The 24,279-nt window shown below is 41.0% G+C and overlaps 1 protein-coding gene across 2 annotated transcripts in view; it reads left to right on the forward strand.

Annotated features, from left to right (window-relative positions):
* The window catches only part of WDR37 (WD repeat domain 37), a 41,861-nt gene that overhangs the window by 12,870 nt on the left and 4,712 nt on the right, over nucleotides 1-24,279 (forward strand). For both annotated transcript variants that reach the window (XM_080975589.1, XM_080975590.1), the window contains 7 exons: nucleotides 720-855; nucleotides 3,129-3,200; nucleotides 4,437-4,481; nucleotides 6,373-6,449; nucleotides 7,779-8,016; nucleotides 9,290-9,431; nucleotides 23,697-23,831. In XM_080975589.1, the coding sequence (XP_080831715.1) occupies nucleotides 720-855; nucleotides 3,129-3,200; nucleotides 4,437-4,481; nucleotides 6,373-6,449; nucleotides 7,779-8,016; nucleotides 9,290-9,431; nucleotides 23,697-23,831 (845 nt within the window). The remainder of the gene's footprint in view (nucleotides 1-719; nucleotides 856-3,128; nucleotides 3,201-4,436; nucleotides 4,482-6,372; nucleotides 6,450-7,778; nucleotides 8,017-9,289; nucleotides 9,432-23,696; nucleotides 23,832-24,279) is intronic.

A 24,279-nucleotide genomic window follows, 5' to 3' on the forward strand; every position in this document is an offset into this window, starting at 1 on the left:
TTTTTAATGTAGCAATTGAAATTCAAAAAGGTTTTTCACTATTTCCCCCCCAAAAGGCATTTAATCAGAACAGGCAAACAAAGGGATTCATCTCTAAACATTAGTTGCTCCCCGCCCCCCTAGTTTTCCCTTGTGTTGTCAATTCTCCCTTTTTGTTTTGTTTCTTGGAAAGAATGTTTCATTAACAAGCAAAAGGAACTGGGCTGTGCTTCCAGGTTAATTGTTATTTCCAGTGTACTGTTAAAACCAGCTGATTTATCTCTTTATTTTGCCATTTCAAATGGCTCTTAGCTTTAGATCTTTACACAGCTCTTTCCTTCTCCCGCACCTTACCCATTTTTGGCCAGTTGAATTTAAGAAACAGACTTGTATGGCATATATAAAACATAGACGGAAGAAAAGCTAAGTGCTCCTCAGATTATACCGACCTGTTTATCAGGAGAGATGAAAGGAAAATCTGAGAGTTTGCTGCATTATGACCTCCTAAAATGCTTACACTGGGCCAAATTCTGCTCTGGCGCACACAGTACAGTGTCCTGATTTGACACAGGACAAATTTGGTCCCATTATTTTTTAGGAGAGAACATCCTAGAGCTTATGCATCCATAAAATGTGCTACAGTTAAATGTATTAATGGCTTTTATGTTGTGCATTTGTGAGCTGGATAGTAAACAATTGTACATCTCTTCTTGTCTCATATCTGCTCTTGCTCTCCTTAGATTGTATCTAGTTTCAAAACTACGACGTCTAGAGCCATTTGCCAGCTGGTGAAAGAGTACATTGGTCATCGGGATGGGATTTGGGATGTCAGTGTCACGAAAACTCAGCCATTGGTGCTGGGGACAGCATCTGCTGGTAATACTCTTTATTTTTTGTCTCCATTGCTGTTTATGAGGGTGTACTATCTTAAAGGGCGCACTAAACCAAACATGGCCAACTAATGACTCATGGGTGGCTTCAGGTCCTGCCCCATATTTAGACCCTTAGCCCTGCCTATATCAGATGCAAACCAGCATGTTTGTGATTCAGAGGGTTGCCTATTGGATTCTTCAGTCAGTGGGGCCAGATCTTCTCTAACTAAACTGTACACATGTGCAGAAACTCTTACCACCTCCCTAGCTTTGCTCCCCCCTCCCAAGACTGAAAGAGACTGCTCTAAACCAGTGTTTCCCAAACTCAGGCCTCCAGCTGTTTTTGGACTACAGTTCCCAGCATCCCTGACCACTGGTCCTGCTAGCTAGGGATGATGGGAGTTGTAGTCCAAAAACGGCTGGAGACCCAAGTTTGGGAAACACTGTTCCAAATCAGGGCATGCTTTCAGACTAGCATTTGACTTTTGTGTTAATCAAATCCTATATATGGCCCCATTATGGTTTTGATCTCAGTTTTTTTTGTTGCATTTATACTTTTTTGTTTTGCTATTCATCTCTCTTAAGTGTGGTTTTACTGAGAACATTTACACAAAAAGTAAAGGTACCTGCTTTGCCCCATTTTAAAAATCTGTATTTATTTTACATTCTGACATCCCACCTTTCTTCCATCATGCAACCCAGGGTAGCAAGCAGCGTCGTTCCCAGGAGGTCTCCCATCCAGGCACTAACCAGACTCAGACCTGCTTAGCTTCAGCAAGGTGGTGGTCTCAATTGACTTCAAGTCATACCTTGGGACAGTATCTTTATTAGGCTAAGCAAAATGTCACAAAAATAGTGTACCTCAGGCTTTAAGAGGGAACAGTTAGGAAGAGGTAGTGGACATCTAAATGCAGGTGCTATGCAGGTGTCAGGTTTCTCTTGTTACATTCTCTTCTTTATTTTTCCCCTTTCAGGTTTGTCTTTCACCTCCTTTTCTTTGCCTACCCACTATTGTCCCCAAAACCAAACTTTAGAAATATGACCTAATTTTTGTTATCCGTTTTAAGACTTATCTGTGCTTCCATTGCTGAAAGATTATCCTGCTAAGGACACTTCATGTATTGGGACTAGTGATAATCCCATAGAATTTGAAATATGCTGGCAGCTATATGAACCAGGGGCCGTAAATGTGCATATAATGGCAATATATCTTTGAAAGAGAGGTAAATGAGGAATCTGAGATACGCTAGCACCATCTGCTGGACATCAAAAGAGAGCAGGAGGGTATGATTCAGAGAAATTGGAGACCTGCACTTGGTCAAGAAAGTACGGTCATACCTCGGGTTACAGACGCTTCAGCTTGCGCGTTTTCGGGTTGCAGACGTGCCAAAACCTGGAAGTACCAGAACGGCTTACTTCTGGGTTTCAGCGCGCGTGCACTTTGCACAGGCACAGAAGCGCTGAATTGCAACCCGCGCGTACGCAGACGTGGCGCTGCGGGTTGCGAATGTGCCTCCTGCACGGATCACGTTCGCAACCTGAGCGTCCACTGTACAGCTAACTTCCTCGCCAACACCTCCTAATTCACTAAGGCTGCTTCAGACATGCATGCTCATTGCTTGATGACTGCAAAATTGGGTGGTGTTTCAGGCCTTTCTCACTTGTTTTCTCTCCCCTGCCCCTTAGCCCCCATGAGCAGGGGGAAACATCCCCTTCCTCTTCCACATGCCCCCTTTACCATACTTGCAGTCTTCTAGTGTCCCAGACATTGGGGAATGAATGTCTGCAGCAGGGATCCTGCTGTACTTGAGTAAGCTTTCTGTGTAATTGGAAACCCCGAGTAGGGCTTTTCATGTGTGAATAAGCCATCATAGCTAGAACAGCACAGGGAAGTTAGGACACTTCAAAATCAGTGTTTTTCTGTGCAACCAATAGGCATTCTCCTGTGAGTATTGAGGCAAGGAGAAATCAAACAATGGGCATGCGTGTGTGAACGAGCCTGAACTACAAACTGCCTCCATTCACTGTAGAGGTTTTCTTCCTACTGAGAGCCACAGGAACAGGACTCCCCTGAAATGCATTTTCTCTGACTTATAACTGTATGTACAACTTCCAACTCCCTTTGTTGTCAAGCTCAACATACAGGGGCATACTTTGCTAGCACATGTCTCACTGGTAGCCGTATGCTTTGTTACCTGTCACTATAATTCTGCAGGGCCTCCATTGCCTAAATTAAAGCATTTTTCTTTCATTTTCCTTCCTTTTTAATTCTGACAGATCACACTGCTTTGCTTTGGAGCATAGAAACAGGGAAGTGCCTTGTGAAATATGGTGGGCATGCTGGATCAGGTGAGATGAAATCCCTGCTGTTGAACAGGAATGTCAGAAAAATAACTTTATGTATAATTTCTTCCTGCAATGGCATGTGTATATGTATGGTTTTAGTATGCAAAAGCCACAGGGTTGAATCCAATTGTTCGCTTGTGCGAACTGAAGGAGTTCTTCAACTTGCAGAAAAGTGTTTTGTATGGCAGAGGCTTCCACTAATTTCTGCCAAATTCCCCTTTCCCCATTGCATTCCTTTGGCCACCTTTCACCATATTCTGTAGGCTTTCTCAAACCCACCCCAGGAAATATTTTTGGGGAGAAGGATGAGGAACATTTCCTCCTCTTTCATTGGTGAGGGTGTCCCTTTGATGAACGTAAGTGCACCGTGGGATTCAACCTAGTTTCTTAAGATGGTTTGAATCAAAGAGAAGCATATTAATAGTCAAAGGAAAAACTTGAAACGCAGTGGTTATAATTTGAACATTTCCATAAAATGCAATGGAGCAAGCAAGAAATAACAATATAAATGTTTGGTTGCTAAACGTGCTTTCGGATTTCAAACTTGATAATTGTTGTGTAACTCTTATTAAAATTCTCACAAAGATCAGATTCATTTTACCCATTACACAGACTGAGATGGTAGAATTCTGAACAGTACCACTTCAGAATGCAAGTGGGAGATGTCAGGTTTCTGAATGCTCCATGTAGAAAGGTCACTGCTTGTAGTGAGCTAGTGCACTCAGTCTATTTCCATTGATGTGCTAGCTAAATTGGATATGGGGAGTTCTCTTTTTTTTGCATTTTTGCATGGGGAATCATTTCCCCTCTCCTTCCCTTGCAGTGTGAAGCAGAAAAATCTGGAATTGTGCTAACTCAGTTTGCATAGTTTGTAGAATAACTCTTACTGGATCCGACAAGCACCATTCTTCTTGCTGGAAATCTTTGCTCTGGAATTTTTTACAAGAACATTCCCCACCATTAATCCTCTTGCTTATGGGATATCACTAGAATCACTGGAGTTCTATCTTTAAGTTATTCCTCACCCCACAATGATACTAGACACTGATCGAACTGCAAGCATATATTTTAACTCCTAGGTTAAAGTACATCCCAGCCCTCCCACAAACCACTGAACAGATCTTAAAGCACAGTGGAGGTTCAGATGTGCCCCCTGCCCCTATGTTTAGCTACATGTACAGTGTGGACTTCCTGTGGATTGGTTGGTCATAATAATTGTGTTGTTTTTCTTAAAAACAGTAAATTCCATCAAGTTTCATCCGACGGAACAAGTGGCTCTTACAGGTATGTCATTATCTTGGGCTCACAGAATAATATTCACAATACCCTTAGGAATGAATGGTCAATTTACCACTTGCTTCATGTGTGTGTTTGCTGATTACCTCTGTCAGGTTAGTACTGTATAGGAAGCTGCCTTATACCAAGTCGGACTATTCACATCCTAAGAGCAGCTTTGTTGGATAACACTAAAGGCCTATTTAACCCAGTAGCTTGTTCCCAGGGTGCCGGGAAGCCCACAAGTAGGGCATGAGGACAATAGCCCTTTCCAGTGCTTGTGATTTTGTAGGTAGCATATAGCTATCTTGACTATTAGCCATTGATGGCCTGGTCCTCCATGAATTTGTCTAATTCCCTTTAAAGCCATCTAACTTGGTGGCTGTCACCATGTCTCATTGCAGCGAATCCCACAGTTTAGCTTTGTGCCATGTGAAGATGTATTGTCTTTCCCGAATCCCCCCTCCATTCCGCTTCATCAATTCACCTAACTCATTGTTGTCTACTCTGCATGGAATATCGTTGGCTCTCTGGGTTACAAACAGAAATTTTTCCCCATCCTGCTTGGAGATGTCTGAGATTGTACCTGGGAATAAAAATGTGTGCTCTACTTCTGAGCATCTTCTCCAGAGCTTCTGTTGTCCTGACTCACTCACCTTAAAAAGTTTTTATTTCTCTTTTCTTTGGCCATGCTCTATTTAAATAAGCCTGTATATGAGAGATGGGGTGCTTGCAGTTTTATCTGTTGACTTAAAGGTAATTAACTTTGGGGTCAAAAAGGAAAATTCTGTAATCTGTGTGTATTATAGGCATTTACAGGTCATCCCATACCCTACCTCCTAAGGAGTGATGCAATTATTTCTTGGCCACATAGACGACATAAAATTGTTTACAATGCCATTGAGGAGGGAGGGAAGGGATGTTGGAAGCTTTCCTGAACTTGCACACACATTAAAACTTGCATTGGGATGCAGCAGCAAGAAAGACTGATACTGAGGAGGTGATGAATGTTTGTTTGTTTGTTTATATAAAACTTGTATAGCCTCTTAAGTGTAAATAAAACTTCCAAGTGGTTTACCAAAAAATCCTCTCAATAAGTGCAAATTATTTATATGTATGACTAGATGTTAAAGTGTGTGTGTGTGTGTGTGTGTGTGTGTGTAAATTGAACATGCTGGCTTCATTCTCTTTGCTTAATTGAACATTGTATAGTCCCCAAATAATGAAAAATTTAATTTAGGCTGAATGTTAACTAAGTGGTCAGCAGCAGTATTTGTTCAAAAGTAAGTATTATTTATGCATAAGTAACTTAGGCATTTGAGTCAAAATGGTAAAAATGCAATGACCTTAACACTGATCCTCTTTGGTTTGAAGCAGTGAGAACAAGTTCAAACTTTCCTTCTCCCACCTCTTACCTGGGTTCCTCAAACACCATTTGACCTTGATGTGCAAACCAGCAAATTATAGTCTGAGCAAGCCAGTTTTGTAAAGTAGGATCAAACCATCGTTTAAAACTTCAGTTTGGAGAGATTGCTTAAAACTGTTTGCCTGTTCATACATTAGGGTAAACCATGGTTTGAGGAAACCAAGAGGTTTTGCATCAAGGACTGCAGAAAAGGAAAGGAGACTGGTGGGACAGGAAGCACTCTAACTCACAACTTGTTCCAAATCCTGTGTACCATAGTTTAGAGCAGCGGTTCTCAACCTGTGGGTCCCCAGATGTTGTTGGACTACAACTCCCATCATCCCTGAGCTCTGGCCTTGCTAGCTAGGTGTGATGGGAGTTGTAGTTCAATAACATCTGGGGACCCACAGGTTGAGAAAGGCTAGTTTAGAGGATTGGGAGTGTGACATCTGAATTATCTACTATATTTCCATATTCTTTCAACTTTCTCTGCAGCTTCAGGAGATCAGACAGCTCATATCTGGAGGTACATGGTGCAGTTGCCCACACCTCAGCCTACCGCAGACTGTAATGTAAGTGATTTAACTCCAATTTGATGCTGGATATTGAAGAAAAGTTTTATGCTGCATTTTAAAACTTTGCAATAGTATATTAATCTATTTGAGAATATGCACCTTTTAAAACAATTTGTGATTATTTTTTCCCCACTTAGCATTTTGCTGATTACATTTTCCATTGCTGTTACATGTTTTTGGTGCACCATCGTCTAGGTGGACTGTGTCATAAAGTCCTTCAGCCTCACCCTGCAGCTCTGCTCAGGTGGCTGTTAATGATAGCTTCAGTGGAAGCTAGTTGGCATGTTATCTCTGCCATTAGAAACTCGGCATTAACCCTACTAACAGGCACTGTTGATAATGCTCCCTTAGCATTCACAGCCACTCTGTAGTTCATCCACCATCTATGTTGCTTGCAGTCAGTTTCTCATGCAACAGAGGTGGACATGCCCATCACTATACTACTGCAGGGCATGATTGTATGGAAACAATGTTTAATCAAGATTTGCATAATATCTTCAAGGAAAATATGTTGACAACACCAAGAGGGCCACAGCTTCCTCATACCTACTTCAGAAGACATTTTAAAAAACCCTACTGCTGTTGTGCAAATTTATCTCAAAAGGCCCCAAACAAATTGACAATCTGAAAAGAGAGAATATTTTCATTTATTTACGTGGGAGTAAATATCACTCGAGGGACGCGGGTGGCGCTGTGGGTTAAACCACAGAGCCTAGGACTTGCAGATCAGAAGGTGGGCAGTTCGAATCCCCGCGACGGGGTGAACTCCTGTTGCTTGGTCCCTGTCAACCTAGCAGTTCGAAAGCACATCAAAGTGCAAGTAGATAAATAGGTACCGCTCCGGCGGGAAGGTAAACGGTGTTTCCATGTGCTGCTCTGGTTCGCCAGAAGTGGCTTAGTCATGCTGGCCACATGACCTGGAAGCTGTATTCTGGCTCCCTCGGCCAATAAAGCGAGATGAGCACTGCAACCCCAGAATCGGTCACGACTGGACCTAATGGTCAGGGGTCCCTTTACCTTTAAATATCACTCATCTTTGAACTTTACTTCCTATATCCCATGTCTTCTTCAAGTATCTCCTCCTCTTTTGTTGTTGAGACTATGCTAATAGGGACACTCTCAACAGCTCAGCTATCCTTTGCCTGATGGAATCTGACTCACTATCTCTCTCACAGATTACCTGCTTTGGGCATTATATTGCACAGTGGGAATCCTGATAGCAGAAACCCTTGTGTTTGTGATAGATTAATCCCGTATTACGGATCATGGAAGCCACTTTCAACTTGGGCAGTTTTAATACATGTTAAATATTTTCAAAATTAACAGCAAATGTCTGGAGAAGATGAAGTTGAGTTCTCTGATAAAGATGAACCTGAAGGAGATGGAGATGGTTCTAGTGATTGTCCCACCATCCGGGCTCCTTTAACTTTCCTAAAAAGCCACCAAGGTGTAGTCATAGCAGCTGATTGGCTAGTTGGAGGGAAGCAAGCTGTGACAGCTTCATGGGATAGAACAGCAAACCTGTATGATGTGGAGACATCTGAACTGGTGCACTCTCTGACAGGTACCTCTTTGTGTGGAAGTTTCATTTTTGTCCATTTGTTTCAGAGGCTGATTGTGGGTTCTAGGCTGCCACTGTTAATGTGGCACTTAGAAATTCAAACTTCCGGGCAAGGAAGAGTAACCCCCATTGTTTATTATGAATGTGAGATTCCTCTGTACTCTGTGTCGCCCCATTTCTTCTTTGAACTTCCATGTTCCTCTTCTCCCAAAGGGTCAGTGTGCAATCTGAAAACAGACTCCCAAGGGGGAGTAGAATATATTTCTAGCTGTTTACAAAGGGTTTGCTTTTCTGTTGTGATCAGGCAGCTTAGTTGCCTTTAATAACAGATATGTGAAGCAGAAGTGGCCAGATTGTTGCTTTATGCATACAAAATGTATATCAGTTAAAATTTTTAAATGAGATCTTTGTCACAAAACATGGACCAAGATGGCCATTCTGCTTATGTAGCTTTCTCCTATAGCTATTTTCCACCTGCTATACTAGCCACAGAAGCTTAATATATCATGGATTATCATCAGATGTGCAACCAAAGCCTTCAATTAACTAGACATAAGAAATGAAACGTGTAATGTGGTTATGATTATTGGACCAGTTTCTGCCCAATGAAGAGTTTTGTGGAATTTGGTTCAGTTTTAATTAAGAGGTTCTTTCCTACATATGGTCATATTACCAAGTTACCTAGGTGGGGGTTTTTCACCACTCTCACCCTATAGAGCAATGACATCTAGATTGTTTTTCCTAAACTATTTTGTGTCTGTAGGCACTGGGCATGGTATAACTTGTGTGCAGCTGCTCTGTCGCCAGTGGCAAGCTATAATGTGGCAGTTGTGTGTTAATTAGTAGGAGATTAAACTGCAGTGTGTACCTAAAGTAGAGGGATGAACTAGATGATTTGTGGCTCCTTGCGGCCCTGTGATTTTGCAGCTCTAAGCATAGGCCTTAAATTTTATATTCAGTCACTGTAAACAGCTGCTGCAAATCAGCTTTGACGACAATTTGTCTAAGCCACAAAGAACTCAACATGCAAAGAGCAGACTAACTTGTCTGACATTTCTGGTCACAGCTTTTCAACAATATGCTCGTAAATGCATTCCTTTAGATGAAACTATGTTAGCGATGATGGCCCAGGAATCTGGGGTAGGTAGTAAAATTCTAACCCACCTTTTTGCCACCAAAGCATAAGAATTGTGTCTGATGTTTTTCCTCCTCAGTGTTTGTGGAATTGAAAGGTCATGCATTCTCAATGCCTTAATATTTTCATCTGTGGTTGTAGGACACGACCAAGAACTTACACATTGTTGCACGCATCCCACCCAACGTCTTGTGGTGACCTCCTCACGAGACACGACTTTCCGTCTGTGGGATTTCAGAGACCCTTCTATCCATTCTGTGAATGTCTTTCAGGGCCATACAGAGTAAGTGACAGCAGTTTCTTAAAGTTTTTAAGCGGGAGGCTGGTTGCGTTGGGCTACTTGTACAAGACACTTACTTTCTTTTTTAGAATTATTTTTATTATTTTTCCAAATTATTTCAAATCGAATCAAATTACTTTAATGCAGTTTCTTAAAATCAGGTTTCCCTCTCCTGTTGCAAACATATGTCCATCATTTCTTCCCATAGCTGTATCATTTCTTATACAGTATCCAGTTGTCATCCTTCACTTGCCATTAAGCCATTCTTCCAGCTTTTTCCTCCTTACAAACAGCACCTGTGTTACGTCTTATAAATATAAAATCCAGCTCATGTGTGTAGTCCTTCATATATATTTTTGTTCCAGACCTGGTGTGCTGAGAGAGTTACTATCTTCCATTGTTCAGTTCTTCGCAGTGTTTATCTGGATGAACTTGTACCAAATACTTTCAGACCTCTTCAGGTTTTAACAGTAATCATTTTGAGATGTTCTCTTATCAAAACTCTTTTCTCCCACCCCAATTAAAACTTCGTTAGTGCCAAGGAGAATTAAGATAAGATACCCATCTTCTTATTGCAGAGAATGAGACTTCAAGAGGCTGCATTAAAAAACTGTAGCTATGCTGCATTATGGAAAAGGGTAGCACCATTAGACAATGGGCTGGTTTTCCAACAGCAGCCCCCATTGCACCTTGAAGGCTGCTGGAAAAGTCCTGCCACCCCAGGACAGGTGTGAGGAACCTGCGGCCATCCCCATTGGGGGATGTTGGAGCAGCCCTGTTCTTCTAACACAGAACTTGGGAACCTGTGGCTCTTCAGATGTTGTTGGACTGTGACTCTTAATAGTTTCAGCCAGCATGGCCTGTGGTCATGGACGATGGCAGTTGCAGATGAACAACATCTGGAGGTCCATAGGTTTTCAATTTCTGTCCTAGGGCCTGTCCAGTGTTATAGCAGGAGGACTTAACAGAAGGTTTAGCAGAGACTAGGGATGCTCATATGTATTTGATTTTGTTTGAAGTATTTATATTCTGCTTTTCATTTAAAATGATTGCACAGCAGTTTACAAAACAAAATACAGTATATAAATCATCAAAATAGGATTCTGCTCAATATACCCCCCAGATTTGTGCTGTAGTAGGGATTTCTGGACTCCTTTAAAGGTCAAATGGTGTTTTCCTAGGTCAGCTGCCATAATCTGCTGATGAGTGCTTATCCTGGATTTTGGCAGTCCCTCAGATAGAGGCAACGGGGACAGATCTACATGAGTCTTACTCAATTTCCAAGGGATAGCGTGGCAATCTTAATGTTGCAGTGTGTGCTGCGACTTAGGTTCAGGTTACCATGTAGCAAGCAGTCATAAGCATATTAAAAACATTTTTTTGAAGATCATAATGATCCTCCCCAGATATAAAAAAGAGGAAAGTGTTGGAACTGCTCAAATTTCAGCTGGAAGATACTATCAAAACAAAGAGCACATGACATGCAAAAGCCCTGCAATAATTATTCACAGTAGTAGCAACAAAGGATCGAGGTTAAATGTCAAGTGAGTTGCCAGGGCTCACTTACAATGGTGCAGTTGGCAGGAAGACTAGAAGTAAAGGCAGTAGAATCACATGCCCTGCAGTGTTCTTCAAAGTCCATGAAGGAGGTAACATTCAGAAGCATAAACCTTAGAAGTGTGGGATCCACGCACTGACTCTCAGCATGCCACAGGTCAGCACAAGTAATTGACTAATCTTATGTCCTGCTTTTCCTTTAGAGAGTTCAGATGAGCTTGCCTGGGTCTCCCACTGGTCTTCTATACAGGCACTGTACAAGTTGTAGCAAGAATATTACTTTGTGCAGGCAGCATTAAAGAACTGGTGCTGAAAGATCTACTGTAATTACCTTTTTGATTTTAGGCTCAATTCAAAGGGCTGTTTTGGACCCTACACAGCTTAGTTTCCATTTGGAGAGTATGCGGAAGACAGCCCTGGGCTGTTTGACCCCTTAACTAGTTCTCTTTTTCTCTCCCATAAAAACCACACTCTCTTTTAAAGTGTGCTTGCAGTTGCAGATTAAATATACAGTGCAGGTGGATGTTTCTTAAGTTGCTCTGACTGTTAAGACTGTTCTCCTAAGTGCCATAACTGTACCAACTGCCATAACTGCCATAGAGTGTATGACAGCTCTTGCAATTAACCCATTTCATGTGCATTTTGGATGCTAATATCCCACAGATCATGCCTATCAGCAGGAAGCTTCCTCCTGTATAACCCCACCCCCCACATCTTAAGATTGTCCAGATAAATTCTCTCTGCAATCTGAACTGTGGTGCCTGGCCATGCAGGAGCCTTCTTGGTGGTGGTGCCCAACATACCTTCCCAGGAAGTTTCACCAACTCCTCTGTCTTTATGACCTTCAAGTGACAGGTGGACACCTTGTTTCAATAAGCTTTTAGCTGAACTGGGTTATGCGCTAGAGTCCTATATCCCTGTTAATTGTTTTTATTTTGTATGTAATATATAATTGCATGTTCCTGTAAACTGTCAGCCTTGCTGTAGAATGGCATTTAAGCTTACTGAATAATAATAAATAGTTTAAGGAATGAGAGGTGTCAACATTTCTAGGCATCTGCTTTAGATGAAAAAGCTAGGCTTTCCCCCCCACCTGTAGTTTTTAGTGCTGCTTAAATTAAAAAGCTGCTTTGTTAGCACTGTAATTAGCTGTGTAATTACCTTTCGGACAAATTGAATTCCATAATGGCAACTTTTGACACCAAGAAATAGAGGTGAACGCATTAAAAACAACCCCTTTCTCTCATAATTTTCTGTCTATTACCAGTCTATTAGCATCCCACAAATGTGCTAGAGTTTCCTAGCAGGTCTAGCCATAAGTAAGGAGTACTGCAGATCTCCATATACATAATTTCTTTTTCTTTTTAGTTAGCCACATCATCTAGCCAACCATATTTTTCGCTCTATAACACGCACCTAACCATAACACGCACGTAGTTTTTAGAGGAGGAAAACAAGAAAAAAAATATTCTAAACGAAACAGTGGATGTATGATTTTTGTGGTTCATGCTGTGGCCACAGACATGTGATCTGACGGTGAGTTTGGCGTAGCCCAATGCAAAAATCCTGAGGATCCATGTGGATCCATGTTTGTAACCACGTTTTTGCACCACTGCGGCCCCAGGCAACAGTGGGTGCATGATTTTTTTGGTGCAAACTGTAGCCATGGACATTCTATGTGATCTGATGGTGAATTTGGGGTGACCCAGTGCAAAAATCCTGAGGATCCATGTGGATCTGTGCTTTGTAACCACGTTTTAAGTGGGGAGGGAAGGAAAAGCACTCAAGGGACAAGGAACACGCGTGGGGTGGGTGGAGAAGGATGCTGCTAATAATGCAGAAGAGGGGTTTAAGGGGAGAAGGCTCCTCTCCTCTCCCGCTTTGCTCCTTTAAAGCAAGCAGGCTCTGCTTCTCTCCCCCCCCCCCCCGCTAGTGCTATTTAGCCAGCTGAGTGGGGAGGAGAGAGGGACAGAGAGCCTCTTGCGTTAAAGGAGCCAACCGGACAGGAGCCGCTTACACTCGTGTAAGCGGCTCTCCTGCTTTGCTCCTTTAAAGAAGCAGGCTCTCTGTCCCTCTCTCCTCCCCACTCAGCGGCTCTTCTCCCGCTTTGCTGTTTCAAAGCGAGCCACGGAGGAGGGAAGCATTCGCTCCGTAACACGCACAGACATTTCCCCTTACTTTCTAGGAGGAAAAAAATGTGTGTTATGGAGCGAAAACTACGGTAACTCTTTAAGGTTCTCTAGAAACGGCAGGCTAAAAATGAGATTTAGCATGTGAAGGTGGAAAATAACATTTGTAGCAAAGACTCAAAAGCTGGTTTCCTTAGAAGCTACTAGTGATTATAAGCAAGTGATTATGTTGGTGCTCCAAAAGTGTTCTCTCCCCCCTGCCCTGATCAGATGAAATTCCTACTTGAAAAGCACAGCTTGTTGCATTTTTTGAGCTAGTAACATCAAAATTCCCTCCAGTGATTCCAGTAAAGTGGAAGCTACCGAGGAAACAATTTGTATTGTATGCATGATCAAGATACTAGATGTATACAGGACAAACACTTTTTATGGATTGGCAGCCTAGCGATATTTGGTATCACCTGAAGGAATAGTTTGACAGTAACTTTAGTGATCGTTTATCTCCAGACAACATTCTTTCATTTTGTTCGTGGCTGTCTGCTTCTTTATCTGTAGCCCACTATATCAACGAATTAGGAATTTGCCTTTAAACAGGGAGCAGTCATGTTAGTCTACAAGCGAAAAGTCCTACACACCATCCTCATGATTCAGATATACATCCTCATGTTTATCTTTCTCTTCATCTGTTATCACTTGATGGTGTACAGCTCAGTGTGTACGTAGGCACTCTGAAAACTTTTGTAACAAGATTTAGCTCTTGGGGTCAGGAAGACCTTCGGTGGAAATAAACACTAGATTGCCTAGTTGAGTTATTTCCTCCCATGATGGCTGGAGCATGTACACTTGAGGCTTGCTCTCATCCCAGGCAGAATCCAGGGTTAAGTAACAACTGAGCTGACTTATGTTTACGTGCTACATGGTAGTTGATTACACCCAAAGATGCTATATAGAAGACAGGTTCATAAGTTTTCTTTGAGCCTCTCCAGGGTGCAATAATACAGCACATTCAGTAGGTCTCTATTTTCAAACTAAATTTATGAAATTAGTTGTAACTCTTTTAAAAGTTTTTATAATGAAGGAACATCCTTTTAATTAAAGATGCATCTCTTGATTCTAAAGGGATAGTTCCGTTAGATAGTAAAGATCTATCGGTTTTTACATATATTGGATATATCTATATCTCTAATTGATTAGATCCCTTCCGCAAATGGGTGGCACTTCCCAGTGACGGAAGCGCTGTTTCACACCTCATGTAGAAAAGTAAAACTAGACTTCCGGGGTGGCGCCACCGGCAATGGCGGACTCCCTCTGAACTGGAGGGACTAGCTCCGCGGAAAACGGGTCTTCTCCGCTACGGCGAAGCGGGGACCCTCTTAAAAATCACAGGCGGATGAAGCCTGTGACCATGGGACTCGGCGGGCACCTTTAGCGCCCCCCCAACCCGCTAAGGAACCCACTAACGGGCTCTGAAGAGAAGAGGGGGAAGTGGCGCGGTGCTGTGAGTCAACTGCTATTTCCGTGGAGCGAAGCCGCATAGCCGTTGCCGGAGAGCGCTGCCTTTTTCCTGGGACAATTTGGACTTTAAAATAAGCACCCGTGAGTACTTAGACTTTGAATAATTGGACATCAAATAAGGACTAGCGAGCAGGAAGGAATTGGATTTTAAAAATTCTACTCTAATTTGGCACGGAACGGGAAAGTCTAAACAGGAAGTCAGCCTTCCGTTCTTTTGTAAACAGAATAAAGCAAAGACAATTTAAACTAGAGCTCAGAAAATCGTTTTTAAAAGATTGGATTTCACCATTTAAAATTGTGGAACCCCCCTTTGACAGCAGGAGAAGGGGGGGATCTTTTTGGATTGTTTAAAGTGACTTTAAAGTAAAGTAACTTTCCTCCGTCCTGATCCTGGAGCGGGGTGTCAGGACTGACGTTTGAAGTTCATTGACCAAAGACAAGTGTTTTTGATAGATAGCTAAAAGAAGAGAAACATAGTGACTCCACTGTTCCCTTTCGCATTTTAAAGGAATATATATGGACAAAGTATCTTAAAAAAGGAAACTTTGTTGCAAGAACAAATAGAAGTCTTCCCCCTAGGGGGAGTCTGTGAAACCGTAACTAACTCCAGGGAGCCGGCAGCTGTCACAGATTACAACCGTGGGAACAGGCATCTGACCTTGCAGGACAATGTATTCAGAAGCTTTGTTGTGCGCTCTCTATAAAACAAATGCCCTACTGGAACAATTACACGAGAAGGTGAATTGGATGGCGACTTCGACTAGAAATTTTGAACAGGCAGTGGGAAACTTTGAACAGACAGTGGGAAAATATGTGGAGCCCACTCAGGAATTAAATCAGGAGTGTGTCTTGACAGAACAGGCCCAACAGGAATATGATTTTTCGGATTTGACAAATGAACTTGGAAAAAGCCAGATTTGGAAAGGAAAAGTTTGGCTTGGTTTGGAAATGGGGGGCTGGATTGACCCCCCTATGCTGGGATGTTTGGACTTTTCAAATAAGGCAATGGGCCGTGAGATGTTTGGGACTGTGGGGGCTCTTAATTTTGGAGGGTCTTTGAAACATGCTTTTAAATACTACATGGAATTCAGTGTTGAACATGGAAAAGGGGCTGATCTGTCGAGAAGGGTCAAAAACATTGTCAAGCTGGAGTTACCACGAGCAGGAGACAAGGGAAAATACAGTTACAAATATGAAGAAGAGCCGCGGAAGGGACATGGAAGAGACTTGAGGGCCTCGGATATAAGGTTGCCAGGTTAATGGGCCAGATCGACGGGAATAAGGACTGTCAAAACCCGGAACCAGGGGGAAGGGACGTTGGATGAAGATTGGATTTGTTTGTATCTCTTTTCTTTACCATTAGAACTGTTTTATAAAATTGATGAATGTTAGAAAAATGTTGGAATGAAATTACTTGGCTTTAGCAAAGATGTTTAAAGAATTATGAAAGAATATTATGGTTATGAGAAGTTGGTAAGGATAAGATTTAGGTTTTAAGCTTTAAGGTTTATTTTATTATAGAAAGATAAGATCAAAACAGATTAGAGTAATGCAATGGCAGAATATTATGAAATATGGAAAGGATTTGCTGGGATAATTAATAACTAGGATACAAAGAAAGGGAGGAGGAGGAGGTCTAAGAAAGAAGGCAATGACAGTTAAGGATCTGAAAATAAGGAATTTGTTTTTAAATGTTTTTAAAGGTTTGTGATGTATTTTTGTATTTTCCTTTTTTTTCTGTCACTTTTTCTTATTTTGAATTTTTTACTCATATGGTGGGAAGGGTTTTTTTTTTTACTTTTCTACTTTGTCAACTATTTTTATTTTGTACTTTCTTCTGTTTTTATTTTATTTTTTTATTTTTTGTAACATTTTGAAAATTTCAATAAATATCTTTTTTTAAAAAAAAAAGAAAAGTAAAACTAAAGACAAAGAATCTAGCACAAGTGGAAGCTGAACTTGCCTGTGTCAATGTTGCACTGTGAAGCCTCGTGTTGAGTATTTGCAGAGGAGCTTTTGCTTCCTCACAGTTCTTTGGATCCAGTCTGATTATTCTGTGCCTATTTACTCCATTTTAATGTGTGTGCATATATATTTTCTGTTGTAAAAAAAGCAGCTAACACAAAATATGTTTGGTACTTTAAAAAAAACACCCAAGTGATCTTTGGGACCCTTAGGTGCTTTCATCCAGTTTCTTCTGTGAAATTGTGCAGTTTTCTTTGTTCTGAAAGATAGGGCTGGCATGTTTGCTGCCCCAGACAAGTGGGAAACTGCAAAATTTTAAGCTTTTGATTTACAGATTTACAGATGCAAGCTATGCTTCTACAGCTGTGGTTTAAAATTAGTTAACCAAGCTGGGTTGAATAATCTGGATGTGTTCCAGCAGATGGCGCCTTAATTCTGTTTTTAAACCTGAAAAACACTATCTTTAACATTTCAGGCATACGCAGTTTCTATAAAGAATGGGAAGCTTAGCTATGTAGACTATAAAACAAAGCAGTTTGTGGTTTAGTTTTTGAAAATTTAAGTTACATGGTTTTTTTCAGTAGGATTTTTCGGGTGCCTTAGCTTAAATTTGTGTGTTTTAGAAACACATATTTTTTTTCTCTAGATAAGAAAGATCAGCATGAAGGATTAAGTGCAGGTAGAAAATGTTTGCTTCTGTGGCTTGGTGACACTTGATGTAAGAAAGAAACTTCCACATGATACTGGTGTATGTAGTACTTCAGGATTAAAATATAAAACAAGGCTTGACATGGCAAGTTTTTCAACACTGGATAATAAGAGGGTGTTTGCAAGGGAGAGTGTGACTAAGGCTAAGAAAATTCAGCTGTGTTTATTCTTGCTAGAAAATAAGGATACCAGGATGAGATTTTGTTTTTTAAAAATACATCTTACTAATGCATGTTTACTAAGAAAGAACCAAAACTGGAATCAGAACTTGCATTGCAATCCTAAACATTTCTAATCAGAAGTAAGTCCTATTGAATTCAGTGGGGCTTATTTCCAGTTAAGTGTGGTTATGATTGCAGGCTTAGTTGCTTTGAAAAGGGAAATTCATACATAAGCTTCTGCAAACATTTTAACATTCGTTTGTAGGCCAGGAAGCTTGTACATTGTAGAGAAATGCAAGATTGATGCCCTGATCTTGGGTATAATCACTTGGTCTCACTGAATACTCTAATACATAAGTGCATGTGTACTCAAGACTGAATTATTGTTTGAAAGCAGTGACCTCCCTACAAAATGTGAGTTACTCATCTTTATCTGTGGGGTGAAAAATCTATATTTAAGACTTTTCTGTGATAGGAGTAGTTCGGGAAGAATGGTGTTTTTCCTTAATGACACATACATGTTTCAGTTTATCTTGAACAGTTGCCTGGTCTGTATGGTATAGTAGCTTGTAAGTAAAATCCTAATGAGACTTTGGGAACCTTGGCATTTCTTAGATTCTTGGAAAGAAAACCCTTTAGCTTAAATTTATGCGGAGGTAGATATTCAACAATTAAATCCCATTTCTTCCTCTGTATCCATGCATATAACAACAGCAAGGCTTTGGATGTGCTTTGACACATGTACACATGTATTGACCTAACTGGCCACAGAAGGATCTGGAGCAGTGGGAGGCCAGGGCAGTGGCCCACATCTCTTCCCACCCAGTCTGATTTCACTTCCATGGAATAGGTGACAGTAGGCCTCGTGTTACTGGTTCTCTACATATGCTGTGTCAGATATAGGACATTTGTGCCCACATCTACCAATCTGCCTAGAATGCTTCATCAGCGATGGCATAGCCCTGTGCATTCCTCACCATTACTGCATCCTTTGATAACAGAATATAGCCAACTTACGTAGGAGCTTCTTGTTTTCAAAATCCCCCATTTATTTTAACGATGATTTGGGGGTGGGGTGGGGGTATATATTCTGATGGTTGGCAACTTGGTCAGGCTGACTTCCCCCCACTCAGAGTTTGTCCTCATGTTTCTCCCGCCCGCCAGCCAAATGTTTCTGCACGTATTCTTCACCATTAGCATTATGTTTCTGAATGGCTAACTTTGCTAACGTTTGCCGTGTGATCAATAAGGATTACTTCATGCTAGGGAAATGGTAATTATTCACGAACTACCATTTAAACCAGTTGCAATCTCTGCCTCCACACGTTAGCATTTTGCAGCAGGCATACCTCTTCCCAGAATGTAATGGATTTATCTGGTTCTCTCTCCACCCCCCAACCCCCACAATGCACCGGCAACCCTCTCTAAAATATCATGCTGTGTGAGTGAAATGGGCACTGCAGTGTTAATTTTTTTGAAGCGGTTCCAAACAGCACACCGCATCAGCATTTCATGGTCCAGCATTTTCAGCATCATATTTTTTTCCCCCATGAGTGTGAAATTTCAGCAGATTGTTATGCAAAACAGTTTTGTGTCTCTGTGTGACTGGGGAGACAGCTGTTAGTCCTAATGAGGAGTGCTAGCATTACAGTATTTCCGTTGATTGAGACCCACGGAGGGAGCAGAATGTTCCAGATCAGGCAGTGGTGTGTGGTGAAAAAGTGCCACTCTGTCAGCTGGAAGTGTATGCTCGGCTGCTCTCTACGACAAGATAAATGAGTTTTGCCGGGGCTTGGCAGAGTCTGAAGTTTTTCCAGAGAATGGTAGTAGCACACCAAGTTCCCTGTGGGGGACCCACAGTTTAAGGGTGTCGTAAGATTATTGTCTCTTTGCCAACTTTTTTTTTTATGCCCAAAGATACCTGTCACCCACTCGTGAGTTATGAAAAGCCTAATGCCTTTTAGCGTTCCATTAACACAGAGTCTTAATGATCTTTTGTTGACATTTTTCATTAATTTAGCCGAGGGGATGTTACCACTGTTTTAAGTTGGCCATGGTTGCTAGAGAACCCAGCATTGAGTGAGAAGAAAGTGGGGGAAATCTTAATTTACCCTCTGTTCCCCCAGTTCTGTATTTAAATGTTCCAGATTCGGCAAAGATTGAGCTTTGGGCAGTATGTGTTTTGTTAATAAGCCTCCACACATTAAATCAAGTGCTTTACTTAACCCCCTGCTTTCCATTGACTTTAGAGTCAAGCCTCCAATTTTGTCCATATGTATAAAAGTTGGCCTTGCTCCTGTATTGTTTGTTGCAGGAATGGTGATCTTGTAGTCCAATGTCAAAGAAAGCTACCTGTTAAACAAGCTGAAAGCTGTAATAGGTTTGGGACAAGAAATGACGGTTCCTAGTGTGTTGTTGTGCCATGAGGTGCCATTTGTGGAGGACCTAAATTGACAGACTGCTTATAAAGGAGCATGGTAATTAAAGGGTTGCTTCGATGTCTTTATGCAGTTAGTGAACAATCTGTGAGAATGTTTCCTGCTCATTGAAATCATTCATGGCAGGTGTTTGTGTGCATGAGTATATACAATTTTAATTTTTTTAAAGCCAAGTGTCTGCTGGAACCTTAACGGCTAACAAATCTATTGGTTCATAAGCTTTTGTAGGCAGGAGCCCACTTCATTAGATGCGTGAAGTGAACAGGGAAGTGGTAGTGGGGACTCTTATTAGGTGAGTGAGGTTAAAAATGAACTTCTTCTTCTTCTTCTTCTTCTTCTTCTTCTTCTTCTTCTTCTTCTTCTTCTTCTTCTTCTTCTTCTTCTCTTCTTTGGCGATTACTCGTAGCCGAGTAAGATTGTCTTCCATAAACACGGTTTTAACAATTGATTCCGTAAGTGACTGTGGAGGCCAATTCTGGAGCCACACGTCCTTCCATAGTGGGGACATTGGTTTCCTGGTGGGAGTTGATCACGGTGTGGATTTGCCTTCCTCTTAGCACATTTCTCCCTTGCATCCAGAGTTCAAGTGTCTTCAAAGCCCATGACACGTAGGAGTTAAGTCACTAGGTGTCAACATGTCCAGAGCTGTAAGACTAAAAACAGCCAACTCTTGCTGGTTACAGATCAGCTTCCATGATACCACATGTGGCGTTATTATCTTTCTAATGACTTAACTAATCCAGCTCTCTACTTAAAAGAAATTGCATTAGTGCATTGAGTTAGTCTTTAAGATCCATAAGAAACTTTGATTTTCCTGTTACAGCTTATTACTCTTATTATTCTTAAAGACTATATTTACTCCAAAGTGCTTGCAAGGAAAACAGATTTTCTTGGTGTTCAGTTTTTGGATAAAAGGAAAGCTCATACATGAAGATTTGGGAGTGCTTTGGGAAGTATTTCTTTTACATAGAAGTACAAAGTGTACATCCTTCAAGGTTATTCAGCTTTTAGTAATAATTATTAACAGACCGTTATACTTATTGAATGCCTCCTTTTCAAAATGAGACCCTTTAATGTACAGTAGACGCACACATTTACAGCCAAATCAACATACACATATCACACCTAGCTTAAGACATGGTATTTATGGTGAATAAATATTCTTGAGACTTTACTCTGGTATCTGAAATCAATGTAACTGTATTCTCTCAACTTTGAAATGAAAGCCAGCCATGTGCCCTCCTATTTGCTAATAGGTTTTAGTATGTTACTGTAAAGAGGTTTGCATCACATGAAGTTTCCAGACTATCTTTTAAAGGCAGTTGTGCATCAATAGTATTGCAGTAATCTAGCTTCGATAACTGAGGCATGGATAACTGAGGCCAGGCCTGTCTCCTCTAGAAATGGTTACGGCTTGTAAACCAGTTGGCAAAAGGCAGTACTCTTCACCTGAATATGTGAGGAAATTATTGCACCAAGGAGACCCAAACCAACCACCCAGACCTTTAAGGCGAATGCAACCTTACCTAGAATAGGCCACATAACCCTTACAGATTTTAAGCACTCTTGGATAGCAGCATCTCCCTCTTGTTCACACCAATCCACTTTGAACTAATGCCAGACATTGGGTTGCCATCTCTACTGCCTCCCGGATCAGATGTTGAGAATAAGTGGTAGAGCAGAGTGTAATTTGCATTTGAATGACACTTAAGCACTTCACTCAGTGATATGACCATAGGGTGTATCCAAAGCTGCTGAGAGGTTCAAATGATTGTTGTACATTTGCCCAATGGAGAATTTCAGGGAAATAGCGGGTGGAGAGTGGCAAGCACAAATTGGAAATAGAGGGGATTTAACCAGAACAGAAATCTGATTAGATTCAATTCAGCTGTTCTGTTCCATTCCGTTTGGAAGGGGTTTGATGTGCATTATAATTGTAATGGTTTTAGTTATTTTTATAATTGCATATTCTATTGTTGTAACCCACCCAAGATCCTTAGGGTGAAGGGTAGGTAAGAAATCTTATTGAACATACATACATACATACATACAAGACATTTGAGAAAATCACTGAAATATGGCAGTCATCCATTCTAGCACACACAAGGCATCTCTGGATAAACAGGGCCTCAGAGAGCAAAAATGGGGAAAGCTTCTTTCGGAGACCTTGGAGAGACCCCCTGTCAGATGGAGCATGCAAGTGCTGGATTAAATGGACTTGTGATATAATGCAATCTTACACGTTTTAAAAATCTACTTCTTCTGTGCAAAATCTTTATACTAGCTGTGTTTGATCTTCTCGGTTATCTAGCATTCATAAGATAAGGGTACTGCTAGTAAAGAGTTAATCTCTGGTCTTTTCTGTCTTTTTCAAACAACAACAACAACAACAACAACAACACATGCAACCTATACTGTAACCTTTTGGGATGCAGTTTGAGATGCAAATTTAAACAAGTGGGGGGGAAAAGTGTTCAGGTCCTTGAGCAGAAGTTGAAAAGCAGAGAGCTTTGAATGGTTTCTCGAAAATACAAGCTTTTAAATCTTAACTAGATGAATAATTTTAATGCATGATGAAAGAATCAAATCTATTGTCATACGTTGTGGAACAGTGAAATGCTCCGCTTGCGCGACTTATTTCCGTATGTAATGCATATAGTTTGGGAGGCGAAGACGTTCTCCTGGCTGTGAATGTGTATGGTAAGTGGAGATCTTCCATAGATTCTGTGGCTGTTCTTAATTGCTTGTGCCTCCACAGTAGGTCAGGCGCATAGACATCTGTAATTGGGTATTGGGCTCGGAAAGCTCAAGTGAAGACCTTTAGTTCTTGCCACATAATTACCCAGTGGCACTCTGATACAGCATTAAAAAACTTCGTACCACTGACATAATGGTGTTTGGATCTAATTAGACTTTAATTTGATGTCAATTTAAATTAAGAGGGCCTGCACATACTAGTCCATGGTGACTTGGGTAATACTAATCTCAATCAGTAGGCTGAATAGGACATGAAATCAAATTCTCACAGTACAATAGAAGTGACAGGAGCAACTTGACACCTTAAATTAAAATTACTAAAATCTGAGCAATTGATGTGCATGACCCTCAAGCTATACAGGATAGGTCATTAAATGCGATCCATAGAAATTGAGCTAAGAAGCACACTGTAATGAACCAGGGGAGGGAAAGAAAGGCTTTGTTAGCGTGCTGTGTAGGTGGAAACAAGCTCAAGGTTTTGTAGACTAGAATTAAAGCAATACCTTAAAACCTCGGTCTTTGTCCTTTCAGATGTAATAGATAACATGCTCCTGGTTTCTGGGGTTACATATTTTTATCCTCTGATCCTTGATTTGCTAATAGTAATTCAAACATGGCATTTTAAAAAAATAATAATAATCTTGATCTAGAGTAGGCATAACACAGAAACATGACGTCCACTTTTTCCTTATGACTGAAGGGTGATTTTTATATATCTTACAAAGTCTCATCTCTTGTGGAAGAGATCAGTTGCCTTATTTTAACATGTACTTGTATGTTAAAAATATTAAATTTCTTGTTTGATAAGGGATGCTGTTGATTGATCTCGGTGCCCTGCAGTTTTTAGCAACAAACTTTGTGCTTCCAGTAGTAATTCACTTGTTAGGGTTTTAAAATCATTGGATTTAAAGTTTGATTCTGTCCACGCCCCCCCTCCAGAATAATGTTGTATTGTAAAAGTGAAAAATGGCATGTCTGTTTTAGGTAATAATGGCTCTAATGCTAATATGGCTCTAATGTTTTCCCCCTCCCTTTAAGCACTGTGACTTCAGCTGTCTTCACTGTGGGAGACAATGTTGTTTCGGGTAGTGATGACCGTACTGTGAAAGTCTGGGACTTGAAAAATATGAGGTCGCCTATTGCCACTATTCGCACAGATTCTGCAGTAAACAGGTAAGCCCAAACAGTCCAATTGGTTAAATATAGGAGGTATTGGCTTGGTTTTCATGAATTATTATTATTTTTTCTAATGCTAAACTAGGCACAATGGGTGCTATGTCTTTGGGATTAATGATGTACATGTACAGCAGAGTAACAACTCTGATTAGACATCTCAGTGGTACTGTTTTAGTCATGGGGCCTAGTTTCTGCAGAAAGTATTATAGTATGTTCAGAATGGTGGCGCCCATGACACTTGGGCTCTTCAAAGAGAGAGAATTGTAGAGAGGTGGAGTATTGCATGCAAATCAGTTAAAAATTCTTAGTGGGGATCCCACTTGCATATTGGGTTGGACGGACTAGTTACTGATTTTGTATCTCAAAGAGAGCATGTGGCTCTGAAGCATTACCTATTTGAGTGGAGAGCTTGGTTCCAGTGGACCATTCTGTGGACACCAAAGCA

The sequence above is a fragment of the Podarcis pityusensis genome, assembly GCF_964106645.2.
Source record: "Podarcis pityusensis genome assembly, chromosome: 12".
In the NCBI taxonomy this organism is placed as follows: Eukaryota; Metazoa; Chordata; class Lepidosauria; order Squamata; family Lacertidae; genus Podarcis; species Podarcis pityusensis.